This window comes from Chelonoidis abingdonii, chromosome 17, assembly GCF_003597395.2.
Source record: "Chelonoidis abingdonii isolate Lonesome George chromosome 17, CheloAbing_2.0, whole genome shotgun sequence".
Taxonomy (NCBI): Eukaryota; Metazoa; Chordata; order Testudines; family Testudinidae; genus Chelonoidis; species Chelonoidis abingdonii.
Genome location: NC_133785.1, coordinates 20,624,677 through 20,650,090, shown reverse-complemented (window position 1 = coordinate 20,650,090; position 25,414 = coordinate 20,624,677). Strand labels below are relative to the sequence as shown.

Below are 25,414 nucleotides of genomic sequence, written 5' to 3'. Positions count from 1 at the left end.
CGTGACCATGCTAGCGGTCTGTTCATCATGCAGTTAAGCTGGTGGTTTACTCAACACCAAAGAGATGTTCAGGGATTAATGTAAGCTCTGGGTGAAATGAAAATTCCTTTAGCCTTGGCTCATGCATTGTAAAACTCCCACTTAAGTCCCTCTCATTTCAAGTTCTATTTTGTTAAACAATTAAAAACAAAACAAAATCTGTCTTAGGCTGGAAAGTTTTATATTCTGGTGCGTATGAGGGATGGCAACGTGCAGTTTGTGGGCCAAATACAGCCCACACAGAGTTCCACAATGTGGCAGTATTAATTTTCAGTACAGAGAAGCCCACAGAGGCTATAGATCTGAACATACAGTGTTCCACCTTACTCTGAGCACAAACAGGGCATTGCATGATGGGCCCTGCAATTAATGAGTACACTTGCAATCTGCAAAAACAACAAGGAGTCTGGTGGCATCTTAAAGACTAACAGATTTATTTGGGCATAAGCTTTCGTGGGTAAAAAACCGCACTTCTTCAGATGCAATCTGCTACATCTTATTGCACTTAGACAACCAAGTATTGCCATTGATTTCAGTGGGAGCAGGACTGATCCCTAGGTGTGAACCAGAGATAGCTAGTAAGTTTCTCACAGGCCTCTTAGTTGCACTAAATTTGCCACCCTGTAGTATACATTTTCACCCTTCAGTCCACTGATTCTTCTTATGTGCTGCATATTTATAAAGCCTTAGCATGCCAGAACCTCTTTGTTGGTGCACCAGCTTCATCCATGATATTGGTACAGATGTTCAAATAGCATTTGCGAGTTTATTGCCACTGTAGAACCAAAAGGAATGGATAAAAGATTGTAATTTTGTAGGGTCTAAACAGGGCTGGTGCAACCATTTAGGCCAACTAGGCGGTTGCCTAGGGTGCCAAGATTTGGGGGCGCCACAAATGGTTGCAGCTGCTGCTGCTCGAGGGGCTGAGCTGCCGGCGGCAGCAGCAGCTGCCTGCAGCCAGCAGCCCAAGGTGTCCCCCGGGTCAGTGCGCCGCCGCCACAATCCGGCAGCCCAGGGCGCCCCCCGCATCAGGGAGCCGCGCGCGACCCGACGACCCAGGGGCCCCCCGCCCCCGGGGTCAGGGAGCCGCCGCCGCGGCCCAGGGGCGCCTCCCTCCCCGGGTCAGGGAGCTGCCGCCGCGCCCGGCACCCACGGCTTCCCTCCCCTCGGGTCAGGGGTCGCGGCTCCGGCTGGACCTGCCGCAGGCATGCCTGCAGCAGGTCCACCGGAGCCGCGAGACCCACGCACGGGGCGGTGAAATGTCCCGGCGCCTAGGGCGCCAGAAACCCTAGCGCCGGTCCTGGGTCTAAATATTGCATATCGTAATTTCTCTGCAAATGTATGGGATTAAAAAAATGTGAGTTGTAGTCTTACAGTATTTTAGTACCTGGATGGTGGAAGTAATGTGGGAAGAAAAAAATTGTGTGTTATTGGGTACTTATAACTGGTTCCTTGAGGCATTAAAATGCCCATGAAAATTACAAACATAAATACAAATGCAGATTTATTCAGCTTTATTTGGGTTGTTATGGAATCTAAAGTATCAGCCCTACCGTAAAGGTATGTAAACAGATATAGCCACGAGATTACTAGAGATCAGAAAATTTCATCTGGTACTGTAAATTAAATATTACTTCAGAGGTAGCTTGGAGGATACTAGAAATGACTCCTCCCCCCCCCGCCCGCAAAATTTGGATCTAGATGTAAATTTCCTTAGTGTTTGGAGGTGGTTCAGATTTTCAGTTTTGACCTATCTGTATAGAAAATATCTGACATTATGTCAAAAGGGATAAGCAGTTAGACAATTCCTGTGCAGAAGTGTTTTTCACCACTATCATAGAATCATAGAAATGCAGGGCTGGAAGGGACCCGAGGATGCATCCAGTCCATCCCTCTGTGCTGAGGTAGGACCAAGTATATCCAGACTATCCCTGACAGGTGTTTGTCTAAACTTCTATTAAAAACCTCACATGACAGGGATTACAAATCTCCTTAGGTCACCTGTTCCAGTGCTTAACTATACTTAGGCTTGGCAGGATTTGATTTTTTTTTTTTTTTTGTAATTTCAACAGATATCAATATTTATTTTTATTTTTAAATCAATTTAAATATTCATGGTTTCACAGGAGGAGCTAAAGGGGGATCCTGGTGCAGCTGTGGGGCCAGTGAAAGTGGGGTTTGCAGGGGGCTCCCTGTGCAGCTGAGGGGTCCAGTTTACCATATCCCTGCAGCTGCTAGGTACAGGGGAGGCTGTTCTCTCTAGGGAAGCAGAGACCCTGTTTGATTACTACTGATGGATTTTTTTTCATTGATTCATCTATTTGTGTGTGTGAAACTGATGTTTAAAGATGATTAACGGTACAAATCGAATCCTACCAAGCCTATCTTTGTATTTAGAAAGTTTTTCCTAATATCAAATTTAAATCTCCTTTGCTGCAAACTAAGTTGATTCTTCTTGTCCTACCCTCAGTGGACATAGCGACAATTGATCACCACCCTCCTTATACCAACCCTTTAAATATTTGAAGACTTATGTCCCACCTCAGCCATCTCTTATTTAGACTAAACATGCCAAGTTCTTTCAACCTTTCTTCATAGGTCATGTTGTCTAAACCTCCTGTCATTTTTAGTGCCTTTCCCTGGTCTCTTTCCAATTGCTTCATTTCTTAAAGTTTAGTGCCTAAAACTGAACACAGTACTCCAGCTGAGGCCACCAGTGCCAAGTAGAGTGGAAAATTACCTTCCATATCTTACATACAACACTTCTGCTAATACATAACAGAATGACACTTGCCTTTTTCTGAGCAGCATTGCACAGTTGACATTCTATCTGTGATCCACTACAACCCCCAGATCCTTTTCTGCAGTACTGCTGCCTAGCTAGTCACCATTTTGTATTTGTGCATTTTAATTTTCCTTTCTACATGTAGCATTTGGCACTTGTCTTTATTGAATTTTATCATATTGATTTTGTACCCATTCTCCAGTTTATCCAGATCATCTTGCATTCTAATCTTGTCCCCTAAAGTGCTTGCAACCCCTCCCAGCCTAGTGTGATCCACAAATTTTATAAGCATACTCTCCTCTCCATCAACCACATCGTTAATGAAAATATTGAACAGTACCAGACCCAAGACAAATCCCAGCAGGTCCCCACCTGATATGTCCTCTCAGCTTGACAGTGACCCATTGGTAAATACTTTTTGAGTATGATCTTTCAAGCAGTTGCACACCCACCTCATAGTAATTTCATCTAGACCCATATTTCCCTAGTTTGCTTAGGAGAATGTCATGTGTGCTCCTTGTGGTTGGGAGGAGCTTACTGTAAACATCAGGATAATGACCTCGTTATCCTCCTTAAAACTCTCGTTTTCTGTGATGCCTACAAAAAATGGCGAGGCTACTAGTATGCTGAGACTAGTGCTTACCATGCTGACCAATACTGTTTCCTTGATCTCCAGTCTATAGCCGTCTCTTGTCTTGTCCTCTACTTAAATTGTAAGCTTTTGTTCGTTTCATACAGTGCCTAGCACAATGCACTCCATGACATGACTGCCATGTAAATAGCTTTCAAAGTGGCTAACACTTTCCATTATAAATTATTTTCAATAGCTTATAACTTTACCAAATTATAACCATTCAGGTTGCAGTTTTCCATGCTGAATGTTTTGCCTATGTTTGAAAAAGCCTTAATAAAGTTCAGTTGTATCACATCTACTGCTTCCTCCATCCACTATTGTGGTTACTCTGTAAAAGAAGGAAATTGTATTAGTTTGGCATGACTGGTTATTGACAAATCCATGTTAGCTATTACTTATCTTCCATGTTTGAACAACTGATTGTTTAATAATTTGTTCCAGTATCTTTCCAACTTCAGCTGAGTGATCTGTAACTCCCAAGGTGCTCTTTCTCCCCTTTTCGATGACCCTGTTTAGGACCATGTCTGTCTTTCATGAATTATCAAAAATAATTGCTAACGGCTCAGAGTGCTTCCGTTAATTTATGTATACTCTAGGGTGAATTTCATCAGGCCTTGCCAACTTAAGAACGTCTAACTTATCGAAGTATTCTTTCATTTGTTCTTTCCTTGTTTTGAGGTGAGATTCTTCTCCCTTGTTAATATTAATTGTGCTAAGCATAGGGTCATCATTAATTCATTAATTTTTTTTAGCAAAGTTGAGCACTTCACTTCAGTATCTTCTATGTGATCTGTAATTAGCAACCTTTCCCTTGTTAAGTAAGGGACCTACACTTTCCCCCATTATTCTCTTACTCATAATGTATTTATAGAACCTATTCTTTTCCTTGCTAGTTGTAAGTCTTTTTTTGCCTTTAGCCTATCTGATTTTGTCCTTACCTGCTTGTGCTATTCATTTATACCCATTCTTAGCAATTGTCATTGTTTCCACTTTATTATTTTTTTTATTTTCAGGTCTGTAAAGAGCTCTTGATGCAGCCATATTGAGGATCTCTTACCATTCTTCCTATCTCTCTTTTGCATGGGGCTAGTTAGAGATGATGTATAGAAGTGGAGGAGAAAGGGTTGCCCAGCACAATCCAGACAGATGTAGCTGGAAGCAGAATTTTCTGCTGTTTCATTTGCATGACAAGTTTCACCACTAACAGACTTTTGATAGACAAATTAACACTTGAAAATTGAGGTTCAGAGTTCTGATTCCAAAACAGACCAGTTACCTTACAAGAGATCTGCAAAATAGGCAGGGCGAGCTCTTGAACAACCTTGGACCCAGTACCATGGTATCTGGGTGACAACTGAAGCTCTAATACAAAATCATGGCTTCCGTAATTTGTAAGGAGTGTAGCTCCAGGTCCTTTAAATCCCACAATGAATCATACAGGACCTGATAATGCAGCCCTTACATGTAAAACTCAGTGGGACTCCTCTTGAGGAAGGCAGTGTGGTGCCAATTATGGACACTGGATCTGGGTTCTACTCCCAGCTCTGCCACTGACTCACTATGTGATTTTGGGCAAGTCCTTTAATCTCTGTGCTTCATTTACACCATCTATAAAAACTGAGATAATGAGGCTTACCTTTGTAAAATGCTTTCATGCTTACAGATGAAGTGTGCTTAATTCCTTAGTATTATTATTCACATGAGGACTCGTCATCTCTGTAAACTGGCTGCTACTCTACTCTAACATTCTTCTGCGCAATGTAAAACTGAGAAGAAACCCCTCCAAAGTACAAGGTGATGGTCAGGAATTGTCTCTATCCGTAGGATGATCTAATACCAAAGCAAGAGGTGAGACAATCTTGCTGCCCCTTGCCCTAAGCCAGATAGCATCAGGCTTGCAGTGTAGCAAAACATAGAGTATACCCCATTCTTATGCAAACTCGCAAAAAAACCACAACTTTATTTGCAGGAAACTTAGGGCTTGGCTACACTTGCAGGTGTGCAGCGCTGGGAGTTACAGCTGTCTTCGTACAGCTGTGTAGGGAAAGTGCTGCAGTGTGGCTACACTGACAGCTACCAGCGCTGCAGTGTGGCCACATTTGCAGCATTTGCAGCGCTGTTGGGAGTGGTGCATTATGGGCAGCTATCCCAGCGTTCAAGTGGCTGCAACGTGCTTTTCAAAAGAGAGGGACGGGGTGGAGTGTGACAGGGAGCGTGGGGGAGACAGAGAGAGTGGATTTTTGGAGCTGACGCTGTGTCGGCTCCCAGCCTTGCAAGTTCTAAGGACTGGAAGATACACAGCACCAAGCTTCAATCATTTAAAAAGTTTTGACCCCTTCCTCCACCCCCTCTTATTCACTAAATGCAAATTATGCACTCCTAAATAGCCTTCAGACCAGATAAGCAGCTGCTCCAAAATGGACTCCCCCCCCACCCCCCGCCATGTTGCTTCTCTCCTCAAGCAAACTGTGAACATTCCAAAGAAATTCCCTTGCCTGCCTCTGCTGGAGCAAATGAACTGTGTTTGTTTTTTAGATAAGCAGCTCCGGGAGCCCGGAGTTCACAACAAACTGGAAGAGTGGCTGAACAGGCATTCTGGGATACCTCTGAATACCTTGGAGGCCGGTTACAGTGCTTTTGGTGGCCACACTTGCGGAGCAGTGCTGCATCACCAGCGCTGCAATCCTTATACTCGAGGCAGAGCAGGAGTATAACCAGCGCTGCAGCCAGGGAGATGCAGCACTGTATGTGCCTTGCAAGTGTGGACGGTGAGTAAGTTGCAGCGTTGCAACTCTCCAGTGTAGCCAAGCCCTTAGGCTAATGACCCAATGGAGACCAGCCCCTGCTACTCTGCCTGCTATTGCCTCAAACTCAAACCTATCAAAATGTCCAAGGGCCTGTTGGTCTCTTAAAGTGGAAAATATTCTGATTAATTCCTCACAAATATCCAGCTCATAAACACAAAAGCCACACTGAAGGGAACAGTTATGCAACAAGGCCTTATGGAGGAGAAAAAGTGCTCAAGGCAAATTGGCCATTTACATCATAAATTTTCATGCTCTGTTTGTAATATCTTGCTGCAAGATTTTCACATTTCTGTTGCAACTAGAGATGGGTGAGTAGGTTTGGATGAAATAAATAAAAATACCGTACCTGAACCTTCACCCCACACTTAATTTGAACAATTTATTTTTAAAGCTCAAACACATTTGGTGATTTCTGCATTTTTTTTAAATCATGTACCCTCAGTATTGTGGTTTCAAGTGGCAAAATTTGGTTTGATTTCAAATTTCCCCAAAATGCAGGTAGGTGTGTGAGTGGGAGGGAGGGTTGGCCTTATCTCTAACAAGAACAGAAGCAGCAAGAAATCTCTCTGTGTAGTATCAATGGCTCTTGCAAGGGAGCCAGATTTCCAAGCTGGAGGCTGAGAGAGGCTTCCAAAAATCTGGATATTCTTTGGAACTGAAATGCCACGGCTTCAGAGGTTCACCCATCCAGGGTCGGCTTTAGGAAGTGTGGGGTCCAATTTGAACAGTTTCGACGGGGTCCCAGCAGGCATGACTAAAAAACAAATAAACAAACAAAAGAACCCCAACACTTGGGGCTTGTGCTCACTGGGCGGTGCTCCGAGTCTTCAGCGGCACTTCGGCAGCGGGTCCTTCACTCACTCCAGATCTTCGGCGTCACTGAAGGACCCGCCGCCGAAGACCCGGAGCGAGTGAAGTACTCGCCATCAAAGTGCCGCCAAAGACCCGGAGCGCCGCCAGGGGAGTAAAAATTAAAAAGGCACCTCCTGCCAGAGAAGGGATTCTCACTGGCCCCTCTTAGGTGTGGGGCCTGATTTGGGGGAATTGGTGGAATAGGCCTAAAGCCGGCCCTGCACCCATCATTAACTATAACCAGAAAAAAAAAGTGTTAAAAGGCTGAAGTGTTAACGAGCTATGATGGCTGCTGCCACAGGGAAGGGCTACTTTAAGCACAAGCCAAGCAATCTGAGAGCTGGTTCAATGCATGTTCTGCAACTCTGGGGCAGGTCACATCTCCCTTTGGAGCAGCTAAAAGAAAGTTGACACTTCTCACTCCCTCATCTTCTCTTTCAGTATCAGAAAGCGACTGGGGAGGCAATTTACTGGCTGATCTCTTCTTTAGCAACAGGATCAGAGAAGGCAACTTGTTACATAATTCCTTCCCTTCCACACTACAGCAGATTGAAGCCTTGCTTTTGCTTGGGGCCCCATGAACGTCAGACCAGCCTCATGCATTGCATTTCAGTGCGTAAATATTATGTTCAGATTGAGAAAGCAGCTGTATCTTACCTATATAGTTTAAATAGAGCTTCAGAGATTTGCTTAATGTGATAGATCTAGGCTGCCCATGATTCCCACTCCATCAGACATCACTTTGAAATCAATGCAGTGTCCATAGAAACTTGATCAATATGCAGATGTTTGTCAAGTGCTTACTGATGCTTATGATTGCTCTCCCTCCTTGGCTGCTTATGAGTCAGAAGAGTGAGAAGCACAAATGAATGACTACATCCATTGCAACACAGAGTATGCTGCAGCTGACAACACTCTTATAGCCTTTGGCTACAACAGAAGGAGCCAGAGAGATTAGTTCAATGTTTTTGTTTACTTTCTTAAAAGCTCTTCCGTGTTAATTAGACAAGAGAATCACTAGTATTGAATAAGGTGAAGGAATTGCCTCCTTTTCAAATAGAAATTAGAGATTACAAGATGCTGCATTATACTAAAGGACACATCAGCATGGGCCAGTGGATAAGGCACTGGATCAGGAATCAGCAGATCTTTGCTTTCTACATTGACTCGGACCTATGGCAAGTTACTTCATCTCTTTGTGCTGTGGTTTCACCAGCTGCAGAAGGAGAACAACTATGCGGGTGAAACAAGACAATCACTATGCTCTCGAATGAACTCACACAGAAAAATTATAAAAGACATAACCACCATATCACCTGTGGGTGCATGCTTTTCATACAGCAATCACTCTCTGAGCTCTCATTCTCATCCTACACAATACCTTCAAAAGATGGGCTTGGAAGCTTAAATTCATAACTTGGCTAGATGCTAGTGTGACAAAGTCAGGCTGGACAGCTATAAGAGGGTGGTAGAAAGCATATATATTAGCCCCAGAATGATAAAGGCCCTTTCCCCTATAAGTTGAGAAGGGATTACCTCAGGCCAATTCAGGACTCCTGAGTCCAATTAAGGGCTGTCTAAGACCTTTTAAAAACTCTTCCTCAGGTGAGCGAGGGGGATAGCAAGACAAGCTGCTGCAGGGCTAGTAGCAAGACGGAAGAAAGGCTACTCCAGAGTGGAAGCTGCTCTCTTCCCTACTGGGGAAGCTACAAAACAGACTGACTGTCTAGGGGAAGGGCTGGCACCCCAGGGCCAATAGCAAGGCCACTCACCCTCAGTTAGGGGAGGGAAAGGTATTTTCCCTTGCCTTCAGTTGGAAATGGTTTCCTTTTGTTTTGTTTTGTTTGTTTTGGTTTTTTATTGGTGGTTTTTGGGTTTTTTTTTGGCAGAGGGGCATTCCCTCAAGCCCATCCTAAGCTTCTCTGGAGAATATTGGGAAATAAACTGCCAAGTGGGAGAGTAAACACTGTCCAGAGTGGAGACCAATTTACCCCAAGACCTCACTGCCAGAGAGGGAAACACTGAGCTCGTTGAGCCAGAGGAAGTGCCTTGCTACACTGGATACTAAAAATCATGGACTGAATGAAGACACAGGATTTATGGCTTATTACAACAATCTATAATCCACTTACCCCTGCCCTCCAAACTCCCACCCCGCCCCCCATTTCCCCCTATGACTGGAGAGGCATTTGCGACTACTTCACCTTGAATGGTCCCTTGAAATTTGTAAGCTCAAAAGTTTGTCTCTCTCTCCACCAGCAGAAGTTGATCCAATAAAAATATTACCTCACCCACGTTATCACACATGAAAGAAAAGACAGACATGGTAGTTGGCTCTTGGATTAAAGAGTGACTGAAGCACTCACGCCTAAAGGATGTCAAATCTGTGGGCTGCAACCACAACGGTTTTCATTTAAAATTACAGTTGTGGTTTGGGGATTGAAGCCAAGACAAGCAATTGCCACAAACCTTACCATTTGACCATAAGAACCTCCATTTACCAGTATTACGTCATTTAGCATACATGTAGAGCAGCCATTAGAAAGCAACATAACACTTGAGCAGGTTTGAATTACACCAGCAACGGGCAATAGTGATCATCTACGGCAGGGGTGGGCAAACTACAACCTGCGGGCCGCATTTGGTCCCTCAGGGCTTTGGATCTGGCCTGTGGGATTGCCCCGTGCCGCTCTTAGAATCGGCAAGCAGCATGTCCCTGCGGCCTCTGGGCCAGGGGGGGGAAGAGGGCTCCGTGCATTGCTCTTGCCTCCAAGCACCCCCCCTGCAGCTCCCATTGGCCGGGAATGGGGAACCACAGCCAATGGGAGCTTTGGGGGAGGTACCTGGAGGCACAGCAAGGGCAGCACATGCAGAGCCCTGTACCCCTGCCCCCAGAGCTTCCTGGAGCAGCGCGGGGCCAGGGCCAGGGCAAGCATTCAGGGAGCCTGCCCTGGCCCATGGGCGCCGCTGCCACCCCAGAGCCGCTTTAGGTAAGCAATGCCGGGCCAGAGCTCGAACCCAACCTGCACTCCGCCTCCCAACTCCCTGCCCTGAGCCCCCTCCCACACCTCCTGAACCCCAACCCCCTGCCACACCCTGCATCCCAACTCCTGACCTGAGCCCCCGCCTGTAGTCCGCACTCCTCCTGCACTCCACATCCCTTCTACACCCCAACCCCCTCCCTGAGCCCCCTCATAAACCCCGCACCCCTCCTCTGCCCCAATCCCTTGCTCTGAGCCCCTCCCTGCACACTGCACCCTCTCCCACACACCAACCCCCTGCCCCAGCCCTGCATACAATTTCCCCATCCAGAAGTGGCCCTCAGTCCAAATAGTTTGCCCACCCCGATCTACGGCTGCTCTAACCAGTACATCATAGGGACCTTTTATAGAACTATGTTTAATTTTAATATAGTATCTTCTGTTGGTTTGCACTGGAACTTTCTCTCTTGCCTCAATTAAGCAGGCAACTAAAATTTAGCTTGGAGGAATGTGTCATAAACATATCCAATTTAAGACAAATCAGATTAGCTTCCATGCTTATTGTTAACACCTCAGTTCTTCTCCAGAATTCTGCTTATCAGAAGCACGCAACATCTATACACCTGGGAGAGGTAGCAATTTTATTTTAAAGTCTCGGAACTGGATGATCTAGAACATAGCAAATCATTTCACAGACTTTCTGACTGCAAGATCCACAGCCTGGGATGGAAGCCACAGCAATTATCAGAGGCAAAAAAAATTAAATGATGTTCCTTTAATTGTGCCTAATCTGTGTCACTACTATGTAAAGAAAAGAAAAACAAACTGTCACTTCTACGATGTTAAAAAGAAACATAATTATAGAAATTAATTGTTAAGGATGAACATGACAAAGTCAGAGTCATCTGATGCAGAGATAATTTAAACAGCAGCTCAAGAATTAATGCACCTTTTCCCTGGTTCAAGTTTTTTCCCTACAATCATAATTTGAAAGGTCTGGAGGAAGATCTAGATACACAGCTACAGCTAGGCTGATGCTCAGAATTGTAAGCCTTTTGAATTAAGAAAGTTTATAAAGGAGACTCAGTTTCAACAACAAAAAATTGTTTTTAATCAAGGTTCTCTGTGATTTACATAGAGTGCATTGGAGAAGCCATTAAGTGACTCGTTACAAAATTTTAGACACGCATTTTGTGGTGTTTGGTGTTGAGCGATGCACTCACAAACACATTTGGAGTAATGATTTGTGTGGAATTTGTGGTGATTGTGTTGCCCAAAGAAGATCATAAAATGAAATTAGAGCAAAGAAAAATTTAAAATAGCAAGGAAAGTGTCTCAGTTGTGAGGTTTGTTAGATAGTGAATGATAAAAAATCCCTTAATGCTTTTGCACCCTTGACAGCTAATAAGATTTTGCACCTCCCAATCCCAAATTAGAGATCCTCCCCCAAGAGAACACCTCCCCCGACCCCTTCCATGCAGCAGCTGGAGAGAAATGGCCTGGTACTGGGAGCCCAGGACAAGCCAGGGCTGCCATGGAGTACCTTTAAATGAGGAGCCATATGGTGCCACTGGCTAAGTCTGTGATTACAGTCAGTCCATAAAAAATATCCCCAAGGAAGTGGCGGAAGCCCCATTGGTTGAGACATTTAAAAAGTGGACTAGGCAATTATTAGAGAATATATTGTAAAGTATTGGCAGGGGGTTGGATTACATGATTCAACTGGCTATGACTGGAGGAAGTTATGCTTCTAAAGCACTCTGTTGCTAAGGTGTTAGATGAATAAAGTATAATAATAATGAAAAATTAGTTTTAAATTTTAAGAAACCAGAGATGCAGAATTATAATTTATATAGCATTACGGCTGTATCAGGTATTAGACAAAGACAAGCTCTGTGCCCCCAAAGAGTTCACAATCTAAACTATACAACAGCATATCTACATAAAAGTTATAGGGCCAGACTCTTAGCTTGCAAGGGTCAGATAAAGCTTCATTGAAGTCAGTGGTGCTACGTCAATTTACTGCAGCTGAGGATCTTGCCCACTGCAAAATATTTCAAATATCTCCAGAAATAAACTATAATTTGGGGTCCAATAAAGTTAATGCTTTCTTTTCAAAGTTTAAACTATTTTAGTAATTGCAATACAAATGCGTATTATGTGACTATAAAGCAGGGGTGGGCAAACTTTTTGGGCCAAGGGCCACATCTGGGTGGGGAAATTGTATGCAAGGCAGGGGGTTGGGGTGCGGGACGGGGTGTGGTGTGCAGGAAGGGGCTCAGGGCAAGAGATTGGGGCAGAGGAAGTGTGCGGAGTGTATGAGGGGGCTCAGGGCAGGGGGTTGGGTTGCAGAAGAGGTGCAGGATACGGCAGAGGGCTCAGGGCAGGGAGTTGGGGTTCAGGAAGGGTGTGAGGTGCAGGCAGGGGGCTTAGGGCAGGAAGTTGAGGGGCAGGGTGCAGGAGGGTTTCGGGCTCTGGCCCAGCACTGTGGGGGGCAATCCCATGGGCTGGATCCAAAGATCTGAGGGGCTAGATATGGCCCCTAGTTGCCCATCCCTGCTATAAAGCATTATATGCACTAAGGGTTAAATTCCCCCTTCTGATTCACACAGCAGGCTTAGATTCCACTATCCTATTATCCTCTATGCATGGTGCAGTCAAGGTAAGTCCTGTGGATAATAGAAGAGAATTTTGCCCGGAAGAAAGTGCTTATATGAATAAGTGATTACCACCAAATCTTTTCACAGGATTAGGCAGAATTTTCTGAAATAACTTATTCTGCCCCCAGAGGCAGTTAGTCGTTTTCCCAAAAGGCCAGGTGGTTCTGTTCCAAAGTTTGGAAGTGAGTCCTTCTCTCATTCAAATATATTTAGGTAGTAATGCAAAATTTACCTCAGAAGCAGTTAACTGCACCTCTTCCCTTCAATGCTTTATTTTCCTCTCCAGGCCACATCATCTAGTCCCTTCCTTTCACTCTCATCTGTTTCCCCACTTCCTCCCCCATAAAAATTTCAATTATATATTATCTTTTTTCATTTGAACTTTTTATTTGCTTTTCCCATTCTTTTTGTTTAGTATATAAAAGGAACACCCTCTTTAGAAAATTGGAGCACAGCATTGTGTAGCCAAGTGCTTTGCAAACTTCCCTGTTGTAGATGACATGCACATTTCTCCTTTGCTATTCCATGCCTGAGCCCCTGCATAGCTCTGCGATTGCAGCACATTAACCCACCTGTAGTATATACCCTTACTATTCAAGCCAAATTTCTCCTTTGCAGGGAGTAGCAATCACGCCATGATAATGAGGTAACAGGCTTAGCTCACCCAAACTACCATGCAGTTACCCTACCCATTGCCCCTCCCCACCTTAATTATATTTCTGACACCATGGTGTAGAAACAGAGCCTACCTTAGATACAGAATGAGAAACTCCATGAACCAAAACATAGCCTATACAATCTGTCTGTAGGTAAGAGTTACAAACTGAATATTTAATGCTGGTCCTTCCTCCTTCAATTAGCCAGATTTGATCCAAGTGACTTTCATTGGCTCAGAAAGAAAATAAAGAATAATATGGTGACTGTAACTGGAAATAACAAGTGTTTGTCATGTTTTAAACAGAACTGGATATATGTACGTTCAGAGCTTGACCTGTTTCTAATGCTGAGCTTTAATCACATCAAGGCTGATTCTCTACAGAATACTGAAGTCAATGGTGGTGATAGGCACAACTGGCACATGCATGCTTTCTGTGCTGCTGTTCTTCAAGGAGTGTTCAGCAGCAGCTGAGCGGTTAACCACAATTTTTTTTTTAAGTGGTGTTGTTTCACCTGTGCTATTAGCAAAGCAGCCAGCTAGGATGTGGGAGTTTGAATCAGACATAATGCAGGCATGGGAGGGAGAGAGAGAGGGAGTGGGAAGGGACCTTGCCCCTCATCCTGAACTCCAAACCTTGGGCAGCCATAGAATTTGCCCCCCATGTGTCCCATTGGCTGACTGGAGCTGCCCCCCCAAATATAGAAGTCAAACTAGTGCCCTGCATTCATAGGCAATGTACTAAGCCATTTTATACTGACTCTGCCCCTGAAGTCATTTGTGCCTATGTAAATATCAAGACATATTTGAATGTCTAACTCTGCTGCTCAGCATAAGTAAATTAGGATCACATTTGGTGGCAGTTTTAAATTAAAAACACATGACTAATCTGAGGAGTATAGGTACAGCTCAAACACACATCACTGATAAAATCAGGCAAGGTGAACCAAGCTTAAACCTGAGGAAACAGTGCACCATCTAGTGTTTTGAATGAGTTAAAATTCAAAGATCAGCTTCAAATTAATCTACACAGAAAAATCACAGGCAGAGATAGCCATGAGGGAAGAAGTAGCTGTAAACCTAATACCCATCCCACACCTCACCTATGGAGTAAAGGCTTTTTGGGGTCAATTGACAGGAAGTGCTGCACCTGTTTTGAAACACCACATTAAATACCAGCAGCAGACAGAAATAGGGCAGAGTTGCACTGCACCAGAAGAAGCTATTATGTGAGGAAGGTTAAATGTTTACATGTTATGGGCATTTTCTAGTCTGCTGTGCTGAATGAGGTTTATCTGTTTCCTTGAAATGAGTTTCTCAAGGCAGGAAAGGTTTGAAAACCAAAGTGGATGGGGCATATTACCTCCACTGTGGATCAGTAGTAGAAGGAAGCTGCAGCCTCTTTCATAAGAGGAGCTCTCCACAACTGCATGTAGGAGCAGAGCATCCGAAGGAACTCTGGTGCCACTGGCGCCCTACATCTCATCAAAGGCGATATAGGTAGCGAATGAGAGTCAGTGCAACTTGAACAGCATTAACTCGTGCGTGGATATGAATGTAGGTCATGTACTGCAGCTGCTCTCCTTACCTCACAACAGAGTTGACAGAGCAGCAGAGCTTCCAAGGCAATAATCAAACACAAAATTGAGAGGGAAGCTTGCTACGAAGTCACTGGTTCCCTGCTCCACCAACCTTGTTCTGCTCTCTTTCCCTTCAGTAGAAGAGAGCATATAAGACTACATGAGGTGCCTAAACACAAAAGCATTATTCTTGGATTAACTATTTTTACATGTGGAGATGACTGGAACAATTTGCTTACCTAGCATGTTTTTTACATCACATTCTAAAAGTTCTACTGCTTTCAACAGAAGGCTTTTTTAAATGGGATAATTAATACACTGTAGTTACCTGCAGTAATTTGAACTTTGTTTCAGCAATTGTTTCCATTTCACATAGTTGAAGATACATCTCTCACTGTAAACGTACGAAAATCATACTAGAGCTCCTCATATTATGAAACATACAGAAAAGTTAAGTTGAGGTATTCCACTGAAACCATGACTCAGAGGTCCCCAATTTTGGCTGCGATGCCTCTCGATGACGCTGCTTGCCGCTGACAAGCAACATCGAGAGGCATCGCCGCCGAAATTCGGTGGCATTTTGACGGATGCTTGACCACCACCACGGTCCTTCGTCTGGAGCCTGCCAGACGAAAAGGTTGAAGACCACTGCCATGACTGGCTTTCTACCCAGGTTTTCTTGAAATATGGGGAGCAAAACCATACAGACCAAATGCAATGTGGAGGTTCTTGATCATTCTTGGCATAAAAGGCAGCATTTTCTCTTTTTAGAATACAAATCCAGAAGTAGAGTCTAACACATCTGGCACTCTTACTACTATGGCCACACAAACTAGCAGTACTGTAGATCAAGAGGGGTTTTTTCTCTTCTAGGAGAAAGCTATTCAGGACAGCAGCTTGTGCTGGCATTTATTATAAACTAAAATGCTAAACGTGCACTATTTCAGAAACAGGCATAGTACAGAACCAGCATCCTCAATCTAGTCCAGAGAAATTTATTGAAATGGGAAATATACCCAATCAGATGGCTGGCATTTTATAACTCATTATAAATTGCATAGATACCGAGCTTTCAGGCAGTCCTTTTCAACAGTAAAAAGAACAGGAGTACTTGTGGCACCTTAGAGACTAACAAATTTATTTCATGTTCTCTGTATGTATAAATATCTCCTGTCTGTGTGTTCCATTCTATGCATCCAAAGAAGTGAGCTGTAGCTCACGAAAGCTCATGCTGAAATAAATTTGTTAGTCTCTAAAGTGCCACAAGTACTCCTGTTCTTTTTGCGGATACAGACTAACACGGAAGCTGTTCTGAAACTTTTCAACAGTAGATCTCAAAGCGCTTTACAAATTTGGTTGGTACCAGGATTCCCATTTTACAGATGGGGATGAACGGTCTTGCAGAATCTGCTATGCATTGTGGCTTAAAGTAAGCCTCAATTTCAGACACAGATGCTATGACTCCCATGTGTCGGGGCTTGCAAGGTTTAAGAGTCTAAAGAAAGCAGCTTCCCACCAGCTACCAGAATCACACCTTCCAAATAGACTGCAAGACATTGGTGACTACTTATGCATTTGGGTCAACACAAATGGTTGATATTCAGACAACAAATCTTGTCAAAACTGATTTTGGATAATAGTTACTAGGGCTGTCTCAGTGTAAAGCAGAAGACTCTATACTTTAGAAATCATGAACCCTATGTGTGTACACAAGGACACATGTTAAGAGACTAGGCACAAAACAGTTACCTCTGTCTGCCTGATACAACAGTGCCCTGTATAAAGAGTCACTACAAGCAGCAACCCTTGAAATTTAGCAAAAACAAAGATGTAATGCAACATAAAAAAGTATTAACCTACTCCATAAAATAACTATAAGTTCACTTAATTTCATAATAAGTTGTAACTTGTAAATATGATGCATGTTGAAAAGGTTATTTTTTTATATACCAAAAAATGATGACAAATCAATAATCCAAAAGATAAACCATATTTATTAAAAAAATCAGAACTCAGGAATTGCCAAGATTGTAAAACGGAAAAGATTAATTTACTGATTTGACAGACACCTGTATTATAACATTTAAATTTACTCTTCAAAACCTAAACTGTCTCACACCATCCTTTCATCATTTTTGTCGGTTATTTTCAATGATTCACAAGCCAAGCAGGTGCAAAAACCAAAACACAAACCAACAATATCATATAAAAATATGCACAGAGTTTTGCACAGAAGTGTGATCTGAACAGGAGCCTTAACTCAAAGCGAGCAGCTTTCCAACCAGGGAAAATCCTTTATAGTTTCAGCCAACCCGTAATGGAGGAGCTACGAGCACAACGCCGTCACCTCTGACAAAGAGCATTGGAATATTCCTCTTGGTAGACTAAGCGGAAGGAAAGGAAAGCATGATTTATACAATGCTTCTGAGAAATGTAATCAACTTTAAACTCATGTTCAAAGAAATAGACATCAGAAGTTCATAAAAAGCAAGTTTTGAGGAAATATAACTTAGAGTCTTATCCACAGAGCAATACAGTTAGCAGGCAGGTTTTCTGTAGCTTTTACTTTGATAACAATTTGCCTGAAGTTGCTTTAAATTAAGTCCTGCTCAAATCTAGCTATCAAAAATTAATTTTCATCTGTCAATTTTAAGTTTAACTCGATAAAACATTTAACTTAAAAAGTACTTTTCGTTTTTCTTTTTTCAACCATAAGTACATTTAAACCCTTACTTTATAAATCTCTTCATAGGTTTCCTCATCAATCTCTATTGTTGTCACGGTCTCTTCAACATCACCCAAAATCATGTTTAAGTGCTGATCATAAGCCTGTGAGAATGAGACCAGTTTAAATTATTTTCTTTACAATCTGTACCACACACAACAAAAAAAGTGTTTAAATATTTGTAGATCAAAGCAGTTCAAATACAAACGGATTAAAATGAAAGTACCTTTTCTTAGTGTATTTCAACTTGGACTAATGAATAATCAATTGCTTTGACCTTAAATATACCAGTATTTTAACATTAGTGTTAATATAACCGGCACTAGTGAACGCAGTACAACTTTTACTTTTACACATTAATTTTCTTTCAAATAGTTATTTCAGCTGTCACATACTTTAACCAAATTATAGTAGCACAAGTTTAAGGTTACTAAAGTTATGTAGGTAGGGCCCTACCAAATTCATGTTCCATTTTGGTCAATTTCATGGTAATATGATTTAAAAAAAATCATAAATTCATTGGTTTCAAATATTTAAATCTGAAATTTCAAGGTGTTGTAACCGTGGGAGTCTCAACCCAAAATGGGATTGTAGGGGTGGGGTTGCAAGGCTATTGTAGGAGGTTGAAGTATTGCCACCCTTACGTTTTTGGAGCTGGGCAGCTGGAAGGCAGCTGCTGGCTGGGTGCCCAGTTCTGAAGACAATGCTGCTACCAGCAGCAGTGCAGAAGTAAGGGTGGCAATACTGTATCATGCCACCCTCATTTCGGCAGTGCTGCCTTCAGAGCTTGGCTCCCAGTCAGAAGCTGCAGAGCTTCCTTTAGCCGGGGGAGATTCCCAGAGCTGGGCCTGACCTGGCCCCAGAAGTGGCCCATGCAGGGGAAGAGAAAGTCCTGTTCCTTCTCAGCCCATTCAGGACTAACAACTGGAGCCCAGCGTACAGTAGGAGACCCTGGCTGGGGCATCCCCAGCCCCGACTCTACCCAGCTCGAGGCTCAGCAGTTAAAAGGGCCTTGAGCTGGCTGTGTGTGTACAGGGATGACCAAAGTGCCCCGGGCAGTCACCCATTCGCCCACCCTTCAGGCCGGCCTTGCCCCCCTCCAAGCGATGACCTCCTCCCCCCGTACCTCGTTACCCTCACTTCTGTGTTGCTGCTGGTGGCAGTGCTGTCTTCAGAACCGGACTGCCGGCCAGCAGCTGCTACTCATCAGCTGCCCTATGTGAAATCTAGTCTCCACTACAATAGCCAAATTTCACAGGGGAGACCAGATTTCACAGTCCATAACATGTTTTTCCCAGCTGTGAATTTGGTAAGACCCTATATATAGGGCCTAATCTTGAAGGTTTCACCTAAGACAAGATCCCCTCAGAAATAAATGAAAGCTTACAAGAGTAAGGCCGCAGGATTGGCAACCTAGTGTGGGTTTTATGTGTGCACTGATCACAGATTGGACACAAATGTGTGGTATCTGCTCTATTTGCAGGTTATTTTGCCTTGACACTATCTCTAAGTGAAGAAACTCTTTCATGAACTATCATTTTCATGTGTATAGAACTTCATAGTGATGACGTGGTGGATGAACAACAGACAAAATGTTGACCCTTGACTTCCACCTTTAAATATGTAATTCTATTTGAAGTATTCCTTAGAAAATTCAATGAGCTTTTTCCATTAAAAAGCCAGCAAGGTAGAACTCAGCAGTACAAAGACATAACACCTATGTATTCATGAAATAAAAGTTCCTACAGGAAACAGATTTCAAGCTTTCAAGATGTCATAAAACAACATAGACAAAGGCCTTAATAAGCAGAGAATCCTGTGGCACCTTATAGACTAACAGACGTTTTGGAGCATGAGCTTTCGTGGGTGAATACCCACTTCATCAGATGCAAGTAGTGGAAATTTCCAGGGGCAGGTATATATATGCTAGCAAGCAAGCTAGAGATAACGAGGTTAGTTCAGTCAGGGAGGATGAGGCCCTATTCTAGCAGCTGAGGTGTGAAAACCAAGAGAGGAGAAACTGGTTCTGTAGTTGGCAAGCCATCAACAGTCTTGTCCAATCCAGAGTGATGGTGTCAAATTTGCAGATGAACTGAAGCCTCAGCAGTTTCTCTTTGAATATCTGGCCTGAAGTTTTTTGCTGCAGATGCCACCTTAATGTTGCTATAGTTGCCAGGAGGTTGAAGTGTTCTCCTACAGCTTTTTATATGCATTCCTAATATCTGATTTGGTCCATTTATTCTTTTCGTAGAGACTGTCAGTTGCGCGATGTACATAGCAAGAGGGGCAATTGCGCATATGATGGCATATATTACCTTGGTGGACGTGCAAGTGAATGAACGGGCTAGGTGTGCTATCTGGTTAGGTCCTGTGATGGTGTCGCTGGCTGTAAGAATGTGGCAGAAGTGGCATCTAGAGGTTGTGTGCATGGATATGGCTGTCCTGAGTGCGTCTACATGGGCTGCGGCTGTGCTCAAGTACTTGGTGAAATATGTTTCAGTGTTGGCAGGTTATGTCTGTGGGCGAGGATGGCTGCCCCACCCAAGGCCTGCTAAAGTTGGGATCAATGGTCCAGGATGTGTGTGTAATCCCTGATAGACTGCGTTGGAGGGGTTTAGCTGGGGCTGTATGGATCCGGCCATGGAGTCCTGTTGGTTTCTTTCTTCAGTTTGTTCTTGCATAGGAGTCTTTCTGGGTACCACTTCTGCTCGTTGAAATTCGTGTTCTTATTTCCTCGTGCGGGTATTGAAGTTTTGAGAAATGCTTGGTGGATTTTGCTAAGGTAGTTGCCTCCTTCTGAAGGGTAAGCAGATGCGCTGTTGACCTCAGTGCTTGGCTAGAGAATGGATCATGTATGCTGGCCCGGATGGAAGGGAGGCATTGAAGTAGGCAATTGCGTCAGTAGGTTTCATATAGGTGAATTTAATGCCATCACTCCTATTGCACCATGTGCGTTCTAGAAACTGGGACCTCCTGTGCTGTAGCATGTATTGGTCCGAGCTGAGGTTGATGGTGGGTGGAAGCTGTTGTATCGTGGTGGAATTTTTCCAGATCTCCTTCCCATGGGTCCAGATGATAAAGATGTCATCAATATGCGTAGGTCGAGAAGGGCGTGAGTGGACGAGAGCTGAGGAAGCGTTGTTCCAGGTCAGCCATAAAAATATTGGCATATTGTGGGGCCATAGCGGTGCCCATAGCGTGCCACTGATCTGGAGATATATATTGTCATCAAATTTGTAAGAAATAGTGTGGAGTATAAGTCACAGAGCTCAGCAGCCAGTTGTGCTGTGGCATCGACAGGATACTGTTCCTGACAGCTTGTATCCACTGTGTGTGAGATTTGTGTCTAGAGAGCCTCTACATCCATGGTGCTAGGATGGTGTTTTCCGGGAGGTGACCAAATTCATTGTAGTTTCCTCAGAGAAATCAGTGGTGTCACGGAGATACTGGGAGAGACTTCAACCTCCCTGGCCACCCATAGTCACACTATAGCAGACCTTAGGTGGCCATCCTGCAGCAAAAAAAACTTCAGGACCAGACTCAAGAGAAACTGCTGAGCTTTCAGTTCATCTGCAATTTGACACCATCAGCTTCTGGATTGAACAAAGACTGTGAATGGCTGCCAACTACAGAACCATTTCTCCTCTCTTGGTTTTCACACCTCAGCTGTAGAATAGGCTTCCTCCCTGACGAACTAAGCCCTCTTATCTCTAGCTTGCTTGCTAGCATATATACACCTGCCCCTGGAAATTTCCACTACATGCATCTGACAAAGTGGGTATTCACCCACGAAAGCTCATGCACCAAAACGTCTGTTAGTCTATAAGGTGCCACAGGATTCTCTGCTGCTTTTACAGATCCAGACTAACATGGCTACCTCTCTGATACTAAAGGCCTTAATGTGACCCTTTTAATTTAGTCATTTATGAACAGTAAAAATCCACACAACCATCACCGTAGGGATGTAAATACTGTTTAAAAAGTTAACCATTTAAATTATTTAAAAATATGTCATTTAAACAGTTAACTGTTTAAGCGGCTGGGGCCCATCAGGCCAGCATTGCTTGGGCCACTCCAGGCAGGGAGTGCGGCTGAGCCTGCTCCAGGATAATGGTTAAGGCAGTTAACCGGTAAGACTATGCTTACCAGTGTTAATCTTTTACATCCCTAATCTCCAATATGCACACTGAAACTAGATTTACCTGGGCCAACCCAATAAGCCACATAAGAATTTCAGCTAGTGTAGCACTCCGAAGAACTAATCAGAGATGACCATTCCCAACACATTACAGCAACATGCCATGAACCACACCAGTCCTGAAGCCATTTCAAGGTTATCATCCTTGGGATAGCCCGTTTGGGACTTTGAAGATGAGGACTATACCACATTGCAGTGTTCAGGAGGGATGCTTTGACTGACAAAAAAACAGATATCAACTTGTGAGAGTAAGGGGCAAGTCATTATCACTGAAAGTTGCCTGAATACAGAATAGACTTCTGTAGGACATCAGCTTGAGCCCAAATACCAATACTTTCAGAGAATGTTTCAATACCTACCTTTTATAAAGCTCTTTTCATCGGCAGATCTCAAAGTACTTTACAAAAAGATTGGTATCATTATCCCTATTTTACAGATAGGAAACTGAGGCTTAGAGAGCTGAAGTGACTTGCCCAAGGTCACTCAGGAGGTCAGTGGCAGAGGCAAGAAACAAACCTGGGTGTCTGCTGAGACCCAGTCCTGTGTCCTATCCACTAAGCAACATTGCTCTAAACTAGTTTAAGCTAGATTTCTCCTAAACCATCATGTTGTAAAGACAACTGGTAATGGCAGGAAAGGAAATCCAGCACCTTGTCATTCTAAGATAACAGAATAAAAGACAAGAATTTCTACCTTCTACAGGTATTGGTGCTCAGATACCAAGACATGCTCAGATAACATGTAAGGCACAAAAAAAATTTCTATATACTTTAAACAGACCTTAAAAATGAACTTGAATGGAATACCACAAAGCAACCAACCTTTATGAGTATAAGTTGCCTGGACTTTTATATCTACTATTTCATAGTTAAAAGTACACCAGTGTTAAATCTTGCCACAGTGTTTTACTTACATGTAATCTGCCTCGAAGTTCTCGGTCATTCCTCATTTTCACATAGATTCGTTCATCAAGACTGAGTCTGATCAGATCCAGTGGCTCTTCGACAGTATTTGTTGTTTGTTGCTAAAAAAAAAAATAAAAAGCAGTTTTCACAATATACACAAAAGCCTCTGAACTTTTATGTTCAAAAGCAGTCTCTCTCCCTCTCAGGGATAGGATAAAGTACCTTCCACCTTCAGGTCAGTTATTTGATCCAGCCCAAGCTAGTAGCAACCAAAAATCATTACCATAGGATGAGCATTTGGTGTCCTGTACGTCCACACTGCCATCACAATTGGTACCCTTTACTGGCAGTCTTAATGGACAGGCCAGAAACCTGAACAGAAAGGGAACCAAATATATCTTTCGCCCTCAAGTAGAGCACACATAGTCAGGTCTGAGATACTTTGGCAGGGGATGTAGAGGAACCTACACTGTCACTAACTATGCTGTTCTCATTGATGGATAATTATTATTTGTATTATTGTAGCACCTAGCAGCTCCAGTCACGGACAAGGACCCCTCTGTCCTACGCATTGTTCAAACAGAACAAAATGGTGGTCCTTGTCCCAAAGAGACTGGGGTCTCTGGGGTAAGTGTCCTCTATTTTATAAAAGCAGCAAAGAGTCCTGTGGCACCTTATAGACTAACAGATGTTTTGGAACATGAGGGTTCGTTGGTGAATACCCACTTTGTATTCACCCACGAAAGCTCATGCTCCAAAACGTCTGTTATTCTATAAGGTGCCACAGGACTCTTTGCTGCTTTTACAGATCCAGACTAACACGGCTACCCCTCTGATACCTGTATTTTATATTCCTTCACAATTATTCCTTCAGCTTCACTTTCAACAAAAACTGCAATAAAAATAGGAAACATTAAACCATGCATCTCTTAAGCTTGATAATAACACTGACAATATTAAGGTTCCAGGAGACAAAACAGCACTGAAATGGCACTAAGGCCACAAGGAACAATTCAAGTTAGATTTTTATTTTTTTAATAAAGCAAAGATCATAGTAAAGACTGAAACAAAGGAAATAGTTTTGATGTAAAATGCAGCAGTGAGAGGTTAAAGATTTGCTGTTCCATAAGGAACATGCAGTCTGCCTCATATCAAAGGCTGCAGCTTTCTGCAATTTTTTTATGTCATGCCTCCATTCTGTCATAGAAAATTAGGGATGGAAGAAACCTCAGGACGTCATCTATTCCAACCCCCTGCTCAAAGCATGACCAATCCCAACTAAATCATCCCAGCCAAGGCTTTGTCAAACCGGGCCTTAAAAACCTCTATGGATGGAGATTCTACTACCTCCCTACGTAACCCATTCCAGTGCTTCATCACTCTCCTAGTGAAATAGTTTTTTCTAATATCCAATCTATATCTCCCTCATTGCAATTTGATACCATTGCTCCTTGTTCTGTCATCTGGCATCACTAAGAACAGCCTAGCTCCATCCTCTCTGGAACCCCCCCCCCCCCCTTCATGTAGTTGAAGACTACTGTCCTTTTCCTGCTCTGCTTTAGCTTACTAACCCAGGAAAAAGGAAGCATCTCATGCCACTCTTGAGCAACCCCCTCTGGCTGAGCTAGGACTCAGGAGTGGTGGAGGCACGCTCTGGACCAGTGGTGACCAGGAGGGCGCTTCTCCCTCCCCACACTGCTCCTACCTGCAAGCACTGCCCCTGAACTCCCACTGCCTAGGAGCAGGAAGCTATGTGCAACGGGAGCTGCAGGAGTGGTATTTGCAGAGAGGGGCAGCTCACAGAGCCATATACCCCCCTCTGGGGCCACAGGGGCACGTTGGCCCCTTCCGGGAGTGGCATGGGGCCGAGATAGGCAGAGAATCTGCCTTAGCTTCGCTGTACCCCCGACTGGGAGCCACCCAAGTTAAGTGCTGTCTCGTGGAAGCCAGCACCCCAACCCCCTTCTCGAGCCAGCACCCAAAATCCCTCCTCCACCCCAATCCTCTACCCCAGCCTGACCCCCGCAGAGCCAGCACCCCACACCCTGTCCTGAACCCTAACACTCTGCCCCAGCTTGGTGAAAGTGAGTGAGGAGAGCGAGGGGAGAGCGAGTGAGGAAGAAAGGGGAGGTGGAAAGAGCGGAACAGGGCTTTGGGGAAGGGCGGGGTAGATCCTGGGTTGTCCCCCGCGAGCCCCATTCATTAACCATCCCAGCACTGTCTGAGTAGAGGAGAAGCTGAGTAAGAGAGGGGGCCGATAGCTGCAGCGTCCAGGCGGGAGGGCGACCCCGCTGCAGGGAGGGATCCCCACGAGAAGGGACCCAACCCCCGGAGGAGGAGGAGGAGGAGGAGAGCCTCGCGCGACCCCACACCAAGGCCCCAGCTGGAAAAGGGGCGGGCCCCAAACGTGGCTCCCGCCAAACAGTGAGAAAGGGGCGAGTCGCTCACCTGGTCCACTTCGTCCGCCATCTTTCAAACGCGAGCCCCGCCTCCTCTCGCGCGAATCTACCGCCCCTCCGGGGAGCCGCCGGCGCGTAGGAACGGAGGATGGTGACGACACGCATTGCGTAGGGGAGGAGGCGTGGCGCGGTCT

The 25,414-nt window shown here is 44.1% G+C and overlaps 2 protein-coding genes and 2 long non-coding RNA genes across 9 annotated transcripts in view; 2 read left to right on the top strand and 2 right to left on the bottom strand.

Annotated features, from left to right (window-relative positions):
- Positions 1–5,431, bottom strand: part of LOC116827082 (uncharacterized) — a 123,937-nt gene extending 118,506 nt beyond the window's left edge. For 5 of the 6 annotated variants that reach the window (XR_012657146.1, XR_012657145.1, XR_012657148.1 and 2 more), the window contains exon 1: positions 3,665–5,428. This is a non-coding gene — a long non-coding RNA (uncharacterized LOC116827082). Of the gene's footprint in view, positions 1–3,664 lie in introns of all 6 variants that reach the window. The other variant, XR_004374208.2, reaches the window with a different exon arrangement.
- CHCHD4 (coiled-coil-helix-coiled-coil-helix domain containing 4) overlaps positions 1–25,414 on the top strand; it is a 352,177-nt gene that overhangs the window by 268,572 nt on the left and 58,191 nt on the right. The window lies entirely within an intron of this gene.
- On the top strand, positions 6,677–9,139 carry LOC142047869 (uncharacterized). The gene is made up of 2 exons (XR_012657150.1): positions 6,677–7,176; positions 7,209–9,139. It is a non-coding gene; the product is annotated as an uncharacterized LOC142047869 (long non-coding RNA).
- LSM3 (LSM3 homolog, U6 small nuclear RNA and mRNA degradation associated) lies at positions 16,968–25,361 on the bottom strand. Its single transcript, XM_032784312.2, has 4 exons — positions 25,270–25,361; positions 22,830–22,940; positions 17,727–17,822; positions 16,968–17,377 (listed from the first exon to the last, which is right to left on the bottom strand). The coding sequence occupies exons 1-4, from the start codon at positions 25,288–25,290 to the stop codon at positions 17,297–17,299; spliced, it is 309 nt and encodes a 102-aa protein (XP_032640203.1). The 5' UTR covers positions 25,291–25,361; the 3' UTR covers positions 16,968–17,296.